At 44.9% G+C, this 16,999-nt stretch overlaps 1 protein-coding gene across 1 annotated transcript in view; it reads right to left on the bottom strand.

Annotated features, from left to right (window-relative positions):
* The window catches only part of SRRM4 (serine/arginine repetitive matrix 4), a 172,697-nt gene extending 161,454 nt beyond the window's left edge, over positions 1-11,243 (bottom strand). The window contains exon 1 of the mRNA XM_061384850.1: positions 10,674-11,243. Coding sequence (XP_061240834.1) covers positions 10,674-10,804 — 131 coding nt within the window. The 5' untranslated portion in view covers positions 10,805-11,243. The remainder of the gene's footprint in view (positions 1-10,673) is intronic.
* Between the last annotated feature and the right edge of the window lie 5,756 nt (positions 11,244-16,999).

Below are 16,999 nucleotides of genomic sequence, written 5' to 3' on the forward strand. Positions count from 1 at the left end.
TTGGTTTCTGCCATACATCAGCAAGAATCAGCCATGGTATACATACGTCCCTTCCCTCTTGAACCTCCCTCCCACCTCCTATCACATCCCATCCCACCCCTCTGGATTGTCACAGAGCACTGGGTTGAGCTCCCTGTGTCATACAGCAAATTCCCACTGGCTATTTATTTTACATATGCTAATGTATACGTTTCCATGCTATACTCTCAATTCGTCCCGCCCTCTCCTTTCTCTGCTGTGTCCACAAGTCTGTTCTCTATGGCTGTGTCTCCACTGCTGCCCTGCAAATAGGTTCATCAGTAACATCTTTCTAGATTCCATATATATGCGTTAATGTATGATATTTGTTTTCTCTTTCTGACTTACTTCACTCTGTATAATAGTCTCTAGGTTCATCCACCTCATTAGAACAGACTCAAATGCATTCTTTTTTAGGACTGAGTAACATACCACTCGGAGAAGGCAATGGCACCCCACTCCAGTACTCCTGCCTGGAAAATCCCATGGACAGAGGAGCCTGGTAGGCTGCAGTCCATGGGGTCGCTGAGGGTCGGACACAACTGAGCGACTTCACTTTCACTTTTCACTTTCATGCATTGGAGAAGGAAATGGCAACCCACTCCAGTGTTCTTGCCTGGAGAATCCCAGGGACAGGGGAGCCTGGTGGGCTGCCGTCTATGGGGTCACACAGAGTCGGACACGACTGAAGTGACTTATCAGCAGCAGCAACATACCACTATATCTATATCTATATCTATATATATTTCACAGCTCATTTATTCATTCATCTGTCGATGGACATCTAGGTTGTTTCCATGTCCTCAGTTCAGTTCAGTTCATTTCAGTTGCTCAGTCTTGTCCAACTGTTTGTGACCCCATGAATTGCAGCACACCAGGCCTCCCTATCCATCACCAACTTCCGGCGGCTAAGTTGCTTCAGTCGTGTCCGACTCTGTGCGACCCCATAGACGGCAGCCCACCAGGCTCCTCTGTCCCTGGGATTCTCCAGGCAAAAATACTGGAGTGGGTTGTCATTTCCTTCTCCAATGCATGAAAGTGAAAAGTGAAAGTGAAGTCCCTCAGTCATGCCCGACTCTTAGCCACCCCATGGACTGCAGCCTACCAGGCTCCTCCATTGATGGGATTTTCCAGGCAAGAGTACTGGAGTGGGGTGCCATTGCCTTTACCAACTCCCGGAGTTCACTTAAACTCATGTCCATCAAGTCAGTGATTCCATCCAGGCATCTCATCCTCTGTCATCCCCTTCTCCTCCTGCCTCCAATCCCTCCCAGCATCAGAGTCTTTTCCAATAAGTCAACTCTTCACATGAGGTGGCCAAAGGACTGGAGTTTCAGCTTTAGCATCATTCCTTCCAAAGAACACCCAGGACTGATCTCCTTTAGAATGGACTGGTTGGATCTCCTTGCAGTCCAAGGGACTCTCAAGAGTCTTCTCCAACACCACAGTTCAAAAGCATCAATTCTTCGGTGCTCAGCTTTCTTCACAATCCAACTCTCACATCCATATATGACCACTGGAAAAACCATAGCCTTGACTAGATGGACCTTTGTTGACAAAGTAATGTCTCTACTTTTGAATACGCTATCTAGGTTGCTCATAACTTTCCTTCCAAGGAGTAAGCGTCTTTTAATTTCATGGCTGCAATCACCATCTGTAGTGATTTTGGAGCCCCCAAAAATAAAGTCTGCCACTGTTTCCACTGTTTCCCCATCTATTTTCCATGAAGTGATGGGACCAGATGCCATGATCTTAGTTTTCTGAATGTTGAGCTTTAAGCCAACTTTTCCACTCTCCTCTTTCACTTTCATCAAGAGGCTTTTTGTTCCTCTTCACTTTCTGCCATAAGGGTGGTGTCATCTGCATATCTGAGGTTATTGATATTTTTCCCAGCAATCTTGATTCCAGCTTGTGCTTCTTCCAGCCCAGTGTTTCTCATGATATACTCTGCATATAAGTTAAATAAGCAGGGTGACAGCCTTCCATATCCTAGCTATTGTTAATAATGCAGAAGGAGCATTTTAGAAATAATCTTGGCGGAGGTGGGCAGGAGTGGTACCATGGCTTGTAGTTACCAAGGGCCTAAAGTTCTACCAACCAAGGGACAGTAATGGAGGGCTTTAGATGAGGGTAGGGAGTTTGACTTACTTTTCATAGAGGTTCCTCTAGTTTGATATGAAGATGGGTATAGAGGGTAAGGATAGAGGAAGACAGAGTTACGGACAGTGGTATGAGATGGGAGAACCACAATGGCAATTACCTAAGCTGATTGGACATCAAATAAGATGATTAAAACAAAACAAAAACACCCATGACCTTATCGGAATTATAGTGACAGGATGTGCTGCAGGCAGAGAAGAACATAGCTGTCATCGGGCAGACCTGAGTGAAGATCCTGGTTTCATACTCATAAATTATGTGACCTTGGACAAGACACACTTCACCTCTCTGGTCTCAGTTTTCCTATTCTCCAAAGTGTGTGTGTGTGTGTGTATGCTCAGTCATGTCTAACTCTTTGCAACCCCATGGACTGTAGCTCGCCAGGATGCTCTGTCCATGGAATTTTCCAGGCAAGAATACTAGAGTGAGTTACAGTTTCCTACTCTAGGTAGGATACTGAACCAGGTATCGAATTGAAGTCTCTTGTGCCTCCTGCATTGGCAGGCAGACTCTTTACCACTTAGTCACCTAGGGCACTTAAGTATAAATGTATCAGTTAAAAGCTCTGGGCTTTTATCCCAATTATGACTTTTACCATCCACATACTCATGAGCAAGTCACGTCTACTCTCTGAGCCTCAGTTTCCTCATCTGTAAAAATGGGTTTTAAAAATACCTCTCTCTTTAAGTTACTGTGAGGATGGAATCAGATGACAGATGAAACGTGCTTAGCACAGGGCTGGGCACATAATAACATAAGGAGCTTGGCACACACATTCCCACCATGAGAGAATGCACACACATATCATGAATACACACATGTCAGGCCCAGATGGCACCTCTCTTCCCGTAGGAGTGGTAACTGTCTTGTAAAATTCCAGCTCACTTGCCTAAGCTTAACTTTAATGAAGCTAGAGTACAGTGATCCGTTGGTGTTCCTGCTCAGCGAACCTGTCAACAGGATGTAAGCCCAGGGAATCCGGCAACTAGGGGATTCTCCTGATGAGAGACATTTGCGTCCAGAGGATCTTAATATTTGTTTTAAACAGACAAATGTAGACATGAATTACTTAATGACTGTTTTAGGGTTCGGCATTGTTCCTCTATTTGGTTTGCCTTTGTCTCTATGACATCTTAATTCTGTGTTTTATTTCACGGAGCTCTACATACAGGCTGGTGGCATATGGGAGCTCCCTCAGCAAAATCTCCAATGGAGATGGAGGAAGGGAAAGAGACCGAGAGGGAGAGAAAGAGAGAGAGAGAGAGTGCATAGGCTGTAGCTTCAAGGGTGTGCAGTGAAGGGAGGCTGGGGGGCTGAAGGTGAGAGAAATAGTCTAGATTTGCATGCATGGATATGAGAGATACACCAAACCCTCACCACCATGGGAACAAGATTTGCCACTGCTATTTGGAAGTCTAAACAGTGTCTTTTTCAATTTCCTAATCTGATGGATCACAATCAGAGATATTGTAAATTTCATGCTTGTCTATAATGCATGGAGGGGCCCAGCGAAGCTGACTCTGCTTTTCAAAGTCATCCCTGGCTGCATTAGAGTTGGGAGAGAGGAGCCAAGAAAAACAGATCAGACCCGGGTCCCTGACTGCCCCTGGGACTCCCCCTCCATCCTCCTAGCCTAGGTGTTGAGGACCTGTTAAGTCCTTAAATGTCTTACAAGGCTTGATCTGTTTCCTGCCTATGTCTAGGGAGTCATCTCCTGTCAGTCTCCTCCACACTTACTCTGCTCTGCCCACATCAACTTCCTTGTTATTCCTCAAATATATCAAACTGCTCCACCTCAGGGCCTTGGTATATTCTGTTCCCACAAACACTTTCCTCCAGTAATCCTCATGGCTGACTCTTTCCCATCTCCGGGTACCTGGCCCACTCCCATCCAATAATGCCATCCACTCCCTCACCCTTTAGCCCTTTGTTCTGCTTTATTCTTCTTTTAAGCACTTACTACCACTTGACCTTATATTATTTCTTTCTTTCTTTATTATTTTTCTCCCCCATGAGAGCAGGGGGCTTCATGCTATCCATTGCTGTACTGAGAAGGAGCTCAAGAAATCTGCTGAATGAATGAATGAGAGTATGGCTTTGGTTTTTAGTCACATGCAGCTTCTTCCACTTTGTGCATTCATTTCCCATTGGTTTATTTTCTCTTTGACATGTACGGGCTCACTCTGATCACCCCACCGTCGGTGGCTGCTTGAGGAATGCAGACTGGATTTCGTTTTAGCCAGAACTGGACCATGAAGGACAAGAAACCTAATGGCCCAAGCCCAAGACTGTATCCTTGAGCCGCTGACAGGGGAGTTGGGAGATTTTAAGGGCAGTTCCTTCCTACAGGCCCCCTTCATTAGCACTGACTAAGATCCCCACAAATAATGCCCCCCTTCTCCCACCTGAGAGTTTAGCCCCATAAAAAGATTCTGGAAAAAGAAAAGCTCTTTCCTGATACTCTACAAGGGATAAAGGCCTTATTCATTCTGATCATTCCTTGCATTTGTAGGTAATACTGATGAAATAAAAGAATCATTCCCATTTCACAGCTGAGATAACTAACAATTACAGTATGATGATAAGCAAGGATTCCAAGCTTCACTGTGGATCTCTTTCTCTGACTTTCCACATCCCCCTTTCTTTATTCCTATCTACATTACAGTGCTAAGACTGCCTCACACACACGCACTCATGCTTATGTCTCCCATTGCTGCTAAATTCCAAGGCCCTCAAATGAAAAGACTGCATTTCATTCATTTTTTCCTCCCCGATGGGCCTGGCACATAGTAATAATAAGAACGATCATTTATTATTAATAGTAAGAGCTAACATTGATGGAGCCCTCACAGCGTGCCAAACAGCAGCTTTCCATAAATTAGTTCATTCAGTCCTCCCAACAGCTCTTGAAGGTGGCTGCTATTATTAGCCCTATTGTACAGATGAGGAAACTGAGATTGAGAAGGTCAGGGTGCTTGCCAAAAGCCACTGGAGCCAGTGAGTGTCTGCAAACAGTAAAAGGAAACAATTCTTTTAATTAGTTTGCCTTGGGGGCCTGTTGAATTTTTAAAACAGCTCTGTACAAATCTCCACTGGCTCTTTTAGGCAACTGTAGTGAGAATGATCTCACCACAACCCCGTGAGATGAGTGTTTTATCTATGGGGAAACTGAGGCATGGAGAGGTAGAGTGACTAGCAGATTCAAAAACTAGGAAGTAGCCTTGCAGGATGTCATACTGGGTACATCTGACTTCAGAGCCCAGGCTCTTTATTGCCCTACCTCTTCCACCCCAGAAATAGTCTCTCGCACCTCAGAGAAAGTCTTAGTAATAAGTAAGTATTGAACTCTGGTTTTGTTAAGCCCCTGCAAACTCTTCCACCTCACAGGAAGGTAAATTGAGCCACTCTGAAAGAAAGGATAATTTAAAAAGTGTGTAGTGCCCTTGCAGGATGACCAAGGTGCCCATGGAGCAGAAGGCACCTAACCCAGACTTTTATTCTCATTTATAGGATGGAAGAGATGTCCCCACCTCTATGGTGGCCTGGAGTTAACAGGGACTCATATAGGTTTGGAAAGTACTTCCAGGTGGGATTAAGTTCAACCTCCTGTCCATGGACCAGCCTACAGGGCCACTCAGCCAACCACACAGATCTCTATATTTAGAGAGCTTCATTCTGACACTGTGCTGTGCTGTGCTGTGCTTAGTTGCTCAGTCATGTCTGACTCTTTGCAACCCCATGGACTGTAAACCGCCAGGCTCCTCTGTCCATGGGGATTCTCCAGGCAAGAATACTGGAGGGGGTTGCTAGAATCAAATCTATTTGCAGTATGTGTGTGTGTGTGTGTGTGTGTGTGCGTGTGTGTGTCTGTCTCCCAGTCTCCCAGGTTGCACTGATCAGCGTCCTCAACCTGTCAGGATGGGTTTGGGTTGGAGAGGGCTAATCTGATGCTGAGTTTGGGTCATGTGTACTCATTCAATTAATGCACGTAAGTTTCATTGAACATTTACCGCAGCCTGGGTCTCTAAGACAGCACGGTTGCCAAGTGAATATGGCAGTGTCAGAAATGATCCCCTCACTGACCCTGTACAGCATTCACCAAATTCACCTTTCAGAAGGAGAAAGGCTTGACCCAAACAGTAACACTCCTTTTGCAGAGAAAACGTTCATTCATCGCCGGACAAGCATTTTCCCTGACCTTTGTCTATTGGCTCTTAACCATAGGAAATGGCCTCCCATCAGCCCCTTACTCTGCTCCCAAAAACAGAGTCAGCACAAATGTGCTAACTGATCTCTTGGCATGAAGGGGAGTCTTGAATTAAATGATTCAGAGGCATTTTCCCTGCCTAACAATTTGGCTATCTTTCCCTTTTTGCAGTAAAATCTCTGATAGTTTGGAATTTATGATCCTTTAGACAGGAATTGGGCTGAAGTCTGCTTCTGGACTATTCTGTAGGGAAAGGATTTTTGAAGAAAATTAATAGCTTGCCAAAAAAATAGGAAAGGGAATGCTTACTTTATTTAAGGGGGGGGTCACCTCTCTAGCCCTTTATAAACACTCCTGTATCTACGAACAATTGATATGCTAATTACAGACAACAGTTACATATTTATTGTCTTCAACTACTCTTCATTGATATGATTATTATTACAGTTTGAATTGGCCTGCAACACTAGATTACCCACTCTGAGCCTAAACTTCTTGGATACAAACTTTTCTGGGCTAAGGAATTTAAAAAGAGAATTAATTAGTGCCAGGAAAATTACTATACTTCTTTGGTAGGGTCAAAAGAGGCAGTCTCATACATCCCAAGTACCTTGTTGATTCATGCTGGCTCTCTTCCACCTGGTAGGTGGTGAGGTTTGCCTGGCATAGCCCCCGTTAGAGCCTCCATCCTGGAATAACCACTCACAGATGACCCTTTTTACCTTTGATATGAACTATAAATTATATAGTCGCTCTAGATTTGATGGACTAGGGGATTAAAACTATGGTTTTCAAGGAGTTAGAACCTTGGCTAGACTGCCCGTGCTTGGTCATCGCTATACAATCTGAAAGGATAATCCATAAGGATACTGTACCAATCAATTCTGAATTCAGACAGTTCTTTACCAGCCCTCCAACCACCCTCAATTGAAAGTGCTGGATCAGAAAGCAGCTAAACTTCCCCTGAGTGCTAAGTCACTTCAGTCGTATCTGACTCTTTGCAACCCTATGGACTGTAGCCCACCAGGCTTCTCTGTCCATGGGATTCTCCAGGCAAGAGCACTGGAGTGGGTTGACCCAGAGATCGCACCTGCAGCTCTTACATCTCCTGCCTTGGCAGGCTGATTCTTTACCTCTAGCGCCACCTGGGAAGCCCAACCTTCCCCCCCGGAAGGAAATACGGGAACTTAGGGAGGAAAATATTGGACAGCTCTCATCCTACCCACTCCATTTCAATGCAGTTGCCTGTTAGGAGTTGAAAACTCACAATTTTTATGGTCAGCATTATTAGGGGGAGAAATGGATAGACAGGAAAAACACAATCAATGTGTATTAAACAATCACTATGTCCCTCACACTGTGGGAAGTGCTTCACCTGACTCAATTCTCCTAACTCACTGCCTGAGATGGCTACTATTGTTATTTCTATTTTCAAGCTGACAAAATAGGCTCAACTAGGTAGAGCCACTTGCCTAAGGCACTTGGCTAAATGGCAGAACCAGGGAATCCAGGTTCCTGTGAAGCTCAGTTCTGAGCTTTTAACCACTGTGATATACTGCCTCCCACTCTGCTATGCTGTTCTGGCATTTGAGTCAGACATCTGCTTGCAACTTGATACATTATAAAGATATTGCCTCATCAAGTATACCTCACAGAAGGGGAGAGGGAGAGGGACCAGGGGGTGCTTTGCTTGGAGAAAGGTTGTATGATGTATGCATATTGGTATGAAATCAACGAATTGAATGTAAGCTTCTATCCTGGTACTAAATTATCTTCAGAAATAGATTTAAAATATCCTGGGGAAGTTCATTCAGGGGATAGTCCTCATCTATAAACAACTATTAAGTGTGTAACAAACAGGACTGGCTGGAGGTTCATCCTCCCCCTTCCCCAGCTCTTTTGGCATGACTGTGAGCTGGGCCTCATTCATGAAAGGAGACAACATTTCTGATGAGACAAAGCCCCCAGACTGCCTGTGGAGGAAGCTGCTGGGTCCAGATGATGCTATGCCTGTGCCTCTGTTTCTTTCCTTCCTAAGAACTCTGCTTTAGAAACACGGTACTTTTATCATTAAGTACAGAACATTACAAAGGAGATAGAAACTGACCATCACTGGATGTGGACGGTGTGGGTGAAAATGGGGTGTTTCAGGTTTTGTAGCCAGTCTGTTAAGAGACAACTCCAACCCAGCCCTTCTTGAAGACTTGAATACAAATGTTCCCTGCTCACTCTCTACCCCAAACCAGGAGTAACAGCTACAAAACTGGAATCTATTCTACAGAAAGGCCACGCCTGTTTAATAAGACGATCCTTTCAGCATGATATAATTCAGGGGCTAAATGCTCAGACTTTCACCTCGGGAATGGGTTTTCCGGGGGTAGGAGACTAGGGACAGTAAAAGATATCAGGAGTGAAATGATACCTGGGTGGGGAGGGTTGGCTATTGTAAGAGTTTCATATGAATTAAATTAGGATTTGCACAAAGCCTCAGAAAGCATGACAGTTAGGAAACCTTGTGAGCAATTAACATGATTGAGAGTATGACTAGGAAAAAAAGGCATGATACTAACAGACTGACAGACAAAGGGTGAAGGTACCAAGCAAGGTGGACATAAGGTATGCTCATCTAAATTAAAATACCACCAGGAATCTGCTGTCCTCTTCCTGCACCCCTGAAATATGCAGAAGACTCTGGACCGACTGCCACACTTCTAGTTTCCAATGAAATTTCCTTTAGTCCCTTTTACAAGGGCATATTCTGTGGCCAACACAGCACTGATGTGCCAACAGTAGGTGCACTCCGAAGGTGGAATGGATGGCAGAAACCCAGGAAGATAAAACCACTGACGTCAAAGCTCTCTACAAAGGACCTCCTTCTAAGCAGAGAAACATCAGCTTTTGGTGGTACTTGGTGTTACTGTTCCTCTTCTCCAGCCTGTGTCAGAGGATATCCGCTTATCCCAGACACAAATACTCGCTGCTCCTGCTGCCACTTACAGCCTGCTACATCCTGCTGGTTGTCATGTTTCTAGTCCACCCTTCTCCAACATGGGACACCCATTTTTCTAAAGACCTGTATGAGCCAGGTCCCTATCAGACTATGAAAAGTTCTCCAGTCTGAGTTTGATTCTTAAGATATGACTCCCCATTGGTCCTCCACCGTACACCCACTGGAAAGTTCAGCTGCAACTGTGCCAGACCAGGCATTCTGTCTGAAGCCCTTTCCCAGACATGTTATCAATCTACTCCCTAATGAAGCCTGTCAGGATTAATAAATCCTCTAAGTGGTCTTCCCTGGACCACTTCTTTCTTTTTCTCCCACCCAACCACTCATCCAACACCAGCAAAAGAGAGTTTTCATACAACCTTGATTTTTCCTGACAGAGGGCACAGCCTTCTTCCTTTCATTCCCAAACTCCTCTAAACTGAATGATTTATGAAAAGAATTGGGTCTTCTCTGTCTTGGAATGCTTCCGTTGCACGCAACCTCCTCTCTGTTTCACCCCACATCTTCTTCACCCTCTTTCTGCTCTTCTTTCATCTCTTCCCTCACTCTCCCTCCATCACACTACTCTACCGCCACATAAGGACTGGCTCTTTTGCCTGAGTTCAAAGCAATCAGACTTTTTTTGAAAAAACAGATTAAACTCTTCTGAGATCATCTTCCTGATCTTGGGAGCTCCTCCCTGACTCCTGAGCCCAGAGTCCTGGTTTTGGATGCTGGAGACTAGGTAATTCAGCAGCAGCAATAGCCAGAAAGGCAAAGAGGAGGGTGCTGTTTAGGGTGTATTTGAGGGAACAGCATATGGGCTTTTGTCAAAACATTCAGAGCTCCCTAGTTTCTGAGCTGAGTATAGAAATGTGCCACTGTATCTGAACAAGGCTTGAGCTAGTTCAATCTTCATCTTTTCTTGTACAGCACCCCCGACCGCCTCAATTCCACCATTTGTTCACCCCCTGTCCTTGGAGCTCTGTGATACCAAGAAAAGTTTCTCAGTCAAGTCATCTCCCACTACCACCACCCACCCAAAGACAGCAAAGCCTCTCAAACAGCAGCTGCCAGGTCAGCCGGTTGAGCATTGCTCCCCCTAAAGACTCTCTGTCCCTTCTCAACAGCCTCCACCTCACACAAGCAATTAGTTCCCATGTTCCAGCGGGAGATACAGAGTAGTGATGGGAAAAGACAGGCGCCCTGGCCCAGCTGCCTGCATCCACCCCTCAGGGCTTGGGGCACAGGCCAGAAAAGGGGGACTGCCAGGGTCTCCCCTCTTAAGCAGGAGGTCATTACCTTGGCAGCGGCTTGCGGGCCGTGATACTGGCGACAATGATGCTCTCTGGACGCGGGGTGGCCACGGCTTTAAAGGTTCCTCGCCAGAACTTCTCAAAAAGCTGTTTCTCTCCTTGCTGAACGCTCGCCATAGCCAACCCAAAGGGCCCGGGGCTCCCGGGCGCTGTCCGAAGTGCTGAAACGTGGATTCCAAAAGGGGGCTCACCGGGCTCGGTCCCTGTCCGTTTGAAACAGAGAAGGGTGGGGTGCGAAAGACAGGGGTTCAGGGCGGGGGATGGGGCGCCTCCGCCCGGGCCAGCAGGGGAGAAAGAAGGCTTGTCCGCCGGTTCCTTTCGCTTTCTGGGTCAGCTCTGGGCTGCGCTCTGACTGGCGGAGCCTCCGCGCCCCAGGAAAGGAAGGGAGGACTGGCTTTCTCGGCAGCGCCGGAGAGAAGAGGCGCCGGGGTCGTCTGTGTGTGTGCGTGCGCGTGTGAGCTCCGGCGCGCCCGGGTTTTGTCTCTCTCACAATGTGACGTTGGAAGAGGAGGCTGGTCGCGCGAGCTGCACTTTCCTCCCCCCTCTCCGCCTCTCCTCCTCCCCACCCACTCCCTCCTCCTCTGTCTCAGCCTCCTGCCGCCATCTGCATAACAAAAGCCCGCAGGTCTAGGGAGGAGAAAGGGCGGGGCGTGCGCCTGTCACCAGGGCCCCGCGGCTACGGAGTTGCAGCGCTGACCCCAGAGAAAAGCAATCCCGGCACCCGAACTGAACCAGGCGTGAGATCTTGCTTTCCAGCTCCCTCGCCTCCCCCTCCGTTGCGGACTTTGCCCCAACCCTTTCTTGCGTGCCCTCTGGGCCGGGCCACCTCCTTACCCAACCCCTTCTCAAGTCCTGTAGAAGATCCTCTATTGAGGGAGGTAGAAAAAACTTAATCAACCCACCCAAGTCACCCTGCCCCCCCGGACCCCGCCTCACTTCTAAGAGGGACTGTCTACAGCAGCAAAGCGGTAGGGGTGGAGTCTTCTGAATTCCTCTTTGAGCCTGGGTGCCAAGCGAGATCCTCACCACCCAGAAAGTGCCATTTGATGGACAATCCGTCACCAATTCGGCCTCTCGCCATCTGCCGAGCCGGCCCCGCCCGCAGAGGGGTGCAGCGTTACATCTGTGCATGCGGCTCTAAGGGATGTCTCTTTGTGCCTCACAGCCAGCCAGCCCAACGTCCCGCTGCCAAACTCATCCAAAGGAAAGAGTGCCCCCATCCCGCCCCTTCCCATCCAGTCTTGGGGAACTCTGCTGCAGCCACTTTTTCTTAATACTGCATGTCTCAGGAGAGGAGTCCCATTTGGAGAAGAAAGGTCTTGGGGGAGGGATCTGAGGGGAAAATTGGAGGATTATAGGGGGATAGTTACTTTTCTGTCTCTCTCTCCATCTTCTACCCCCTCCCAGTCCAACCCTAGTCTCAGAAAGTGGAAGTTTAGAATCACAATAAGACCTAGAGGCAGAGGATCTGGGCAGAATTTCTGTCCTTCACCCCTAGGGTTTTCAATAAGAAAGACATGCGGGACCCCCTTAGCCCATCTCTCCCTTGGAGTCCTTTTATCTCAGCAGAGTTGTTACTCCCACTCCCCAGACCTCACATTCCTGGAAGGAGGCTTTGCCAAGTCTTAAAGGCCTCCCAGCTCCTGGCAGTGTGTCTTGGACACGGGAATAAACTTCCTGCTGATGGTGATAGCCATAGGGACCCAAGGGACCAGGGCACCATTGTGAACTTCTGAAATTCTTTAAAAGAAAATCGGAGGAGGATATGAGAGAAAGGGTAGGCGGAAGGCAGTGCGAACTCTGAAGTAACAGAGTATCCTTCCAGAAATGTATCTGCATTTGGATTTGGATTTGGATATTTGCCTGCCTGCTTGTGACAGTGCCTGAGAGCACTGCTCACTCTGCAGTGACCCCTTCTGGTCAACAACTAGAGATGCATTTGCTGCCTTCTTAAACTGGGTTGCCCTGCCAGCAGGTGGAGGTAGGGGCTGGGGAGCTTGGACGTGAAGGAAAGGGAAGGCTAGGCTCAGATATGTTCCCTTCCCTCCCTCCTGCCTCAGATTTCCCACTCACTGATCACTCTCAGGTACTATTTCCCACTCTGAAATTGATGTTATTCGAAATGCCGTTGAGAACTGGCTCCTTAAGTAGTCGGAGATATTTGAGACCATCCTTAGTCATGACATTGGGGCTCTGAATTGAATCACTTGCAGGGAAGAGGTAGATGAGATCCTAGCCCCCGCAAGAAAAAAAATCAACATTTCCCAGCCTGTTCCTGTTCTAATTCTTTAGAATGTTGATAAAGTTCCAATTTTGTACAATATTGTCTCTTTTGAACATGAATAGCAGCCAGGTAATGTGGGAGGGGAAGCTGTTATTATTGCATTTTAAAGGTGATGAAGCTGAGATGTAGGATGGTCAAGTGACTTGCCCCAGGTGATTTGATATGAGCAAAGGGAGTCTGTACAAAATACAGTGGCATTGCTGACTCAATGAACATGAGTTTGAGCAAACTCTGGAAGATAGTGAAGGACAGGGAAGCCTGGCGTGCTGCAGTTCGTGGGGTTGCAAAGGGTTGGACACAACTTAGTGATTGAAAAACAGAATACAGACTCTGGTTTTGCTTGGGGGCTAGTAGAATCTTGGGATACTAGGTACCCCATGGTGACACAGTGTGAAAACTGTCAGATACCAAAGGAGTCACATACTGAGAAGCACATGGTATTGAGTCTTCGAAGCTGGGAGTGCTGGATGATAAATTCTCGAGCTTCACAGCCAGACTTCCTGGGTTCAAATCCCACCACTAATTGGTTAGAGTTGGGACTCCAATTAAAATCAATTTGCTAGCCATTTCTAGAGAGTGCTTCTTTACCTGAATGGTATTGCTCTTTCATTAGAAAAATGGGAGATCAGGGAGAAATGATTTTAGGATTTGCAAACTCAGGCACTCTAGAGCAAGAACTACAGAGATTTTTATACATCCTTCTCTCTGATGATCCAAAAAGGCAGCATCACTAGGTCAGAGAAATAGCTATGCTCCTAAAGCAGTTCAAACTCTACCTAACTGACACTACTGTATTATTGGGGTAAACCCCTTACTTTCTCTGTCCATAAATTTTCTGAGTATAATACAGCTAATCATTACCTACCATCATCAAGGGACATCAGGGTACCTGAAAGTCTATACCCATTTCCAAATGTCCAGTGAACAGTGAGTGATTCAAATAATTACTTAGATAATGGGAAATATGATAATGAGCCCAATTCATCTGTCTTTGTGTCCTTAAAAAGGATCATACTAAACTATTCAAATTATAAGATACTGTAGTTCTTCATATAGACTTTTGGGGAGAAAAAAATGATTTTACTACTCTGGGCTTACTAATCCTCACTTCTTGAAAGCTCTATCTTATGTCTAATTTGAATATAGCATTTGCTGTTTTTTATCCTTTTCTCTTCTAGACTATGGAAATACACTGCTCCGAACGCTCCTGGACTGACAGAATAAACCAGGAATTCTCCTCCCCTGACTGCATAGTTCCCCAAGAAATAGACTGTCTTAGATAATAATAACTGCATGTATTGCATAAGTGTTACTATGTTTTATGTTCTAGTCACCATTTGTGTTAAACTTTCATAAACGTTATCTCATTTAGGGTAGAGACTTAGATAGACGTTTCTCCAAAGAAGACATCCAGATGGCCAACAGGCACATAAAAAAGATGCTCAACTTCACTATTAGACAAAGGCAAATCAAAACTACAATGAGTTCACACCAGTCAGAATTATTGTTGTTGTTTAGTTGCTAAGTCATATCTGACTCTTTTGCAACCCCCACAGAGTAGCCCACCAGGTTCCTTCTGTTCATGGGATTTCCCAGGCAAGAATACTGGGGTGGATTACCATTTCCTTCTCCAGAGGATCTTCCTGACCCAGGGATTGAACCTATGTCTCCTGCATTGGCAGGTGGGTTCTTTACCACTGAGCCAACAGGGAAATGATCATCATTAAAATGTCTACAAACAATAAATGCTGGAGAGGGTGTGGAGAAAAGGGAATCCTCCCAAATTCTTGGTAGGAATCTAAATTGGTACTGCCACTATGGAAAACATCATGGAGGAGCCTCAAAAAATTAAAAGTAGAGTTGTTATATGATCTAGCAATCTTATTCCTGGGCATAAATCAGGAAAAGACTCTAATTTGAAAAGTTACATGCATCCCAAGTTCAGAGCAGCACTATTTACAACAGCCTAAATGTTCATTGACAGATGAATGGATAAAGAAGATGTGGTATATATATATATCCATTGTGTACACACACATACACACACACACACAACGGAATACTCCTCAGCCATAAAAAGGATGAAATAATGTCATCTCCAGCAACATGGATGGACTGAGATGTTATCACACTAAGTGAAAGTAAATCAGAAAGAGAAAGACAAGTATCATACAGTATCACTCATACGTAGAACCTAAAATATGATGTAAATGAACTTATTTACAAAAAGAAACAGACTGACAGATATAAAAAACAAATTTATTGTTACCAAAGGGGAAAGAGGAGGAGGGATACATTAGGAGTTTGGGATATGGCAAATACAAACTGCTTTATATAAAATAGATAAATAACAAGGTCCTACTGTATAGCCTAGGGAACTATATTCAATACCTTGTAATAACCAAATGAAAGAGAATATAAATATCTGAATCACTATGCTGTACACTAGAACTGCTGCCAAGTCACGTCAGTCGTGTCCGACTCTGTGCGATCCCATAGATGGCAGCCCACCAGGCTCCCGTCCCTGGGATTCTCCAGGCAACAATACTGGAGTGGGTTGCCATTTTCTTCTCCAGTGCATGAAAGTGAAAAGTGAAAGTGAAGTCGCTCAGTCGAGTCCGACTCTTCATGACCCCATGGACTGCAGCCCATCAGGCTCCTCCGTCCATGGGATTTCTCAGGCAGGAGCACTGGAGTGGGGTGCCATTGCCCTCTCCTAGAACTAGAGAACTAGAACTAACACTAGAACTAACATACTGTAAATCAACCATATACTTCAATTAAAAAGAAGCTTCTCATTTAATCCTTGTCAACAACTCTATAAGAAAGGAACTATCATATCTGAATTTTGATTTGGAAACTGAATTTCAGAATGGGAAGACAGTTCAGTGTGTGGAAAGACCACATATTGGTACACACAAAGAAGGGGCTGAAGTCCAGAGAACACAGTGATGGAAGAATGGAAGGAAAAAATGGAAGTTAACGGTGGAGGAATACACTCAATGCAATGAAATGAGAAAATTGCCATTATTCTGCCCAGTTTTAAAAGCCAATGATATTGTATCATTATTTATCAAAGTGGGATTCCTTGGAACCCTGGTGGCACCACCCCTCAGAAGGTTGTAGGTGATACCCAGCAGATGGAGTACTAAATAATATCAGAACACATGGTTACATATGGTGAGAAAGTATTCCTTTTATCACTTGTCTTCCTAGTCATTAGGTTAGTTACCTCCAGAAGTAAATCTCCATATTCTGATTTTCTGAAAATGTCTTGAACACATCTCTTAGGACTTAATTTCAATGGTGAAAAAATGACTTCAGATTCAGAAGCATGGGCAATTAGCATTTGATAATACTGCTCTGTTTTCACTGAATTTATTTTTATAGTTATCTTCCATTATTGACATGTGACACTAGTTTTTCATTTCTAAAATGTCTCCTTTAAGGACATTTATTAGGTAAAGAAGTGAGTCACTTCTAACCAACTTTTTACTATAGAAATTTCAAACATATTCAAAAATAAAGAGACTAGCATAAAGAGCTCCTGTGTAGCCATTTCTAAGTTCAACAATTATCAACACCTAGTTGCTCTTTTTAATCCTATTCTGGCCCTCTTTCCACACTCCTAAATTACTTTGAAGTATATACAAGACATTGTATTATTCTAGCCAGTTGTAAATATTGCAGGATGTATCTCAAAAAGATAAGAATTGCCTTTTTTTAAAGCATAATGGCCATATCATTATCATACTAGACAAAATTAACAATAATTCCTTAATATCATCAAATATCCAGTCAATGTCTCCTTTTCCCCAACTGCCTTTTAAGTGTTTTTTGTTTGTTTGTTTATTGGTTTGTTTGGACTGGGTTTCAAATAAGGCTCATTCATTGTGGTTGATTGATGCTATTCCTTAAGCATGCTTTTCTCTATAAGTTCCCCCACCACACAGACACACATATACATACATGTAATTCCTTTTCTTTTTCTCCTTTATTTTAAATTTTATTTTATTTTTAATTAGAGG

The sequence above is a fragment of the Bos javanicus genome, chromosome 17 (assembly GCF_032452875.1).
Source record: "Bos javanicus breed banteng chromosome 17, ARS-OSU_banteng_1.0, whole genome shotgun sequence".
Taxonomy (NCBI): Eukaryota; Metazoa; Chordata; class Mammalia; order Artiodactyla; family Bovidae; genus Bos; species Bos javanicus.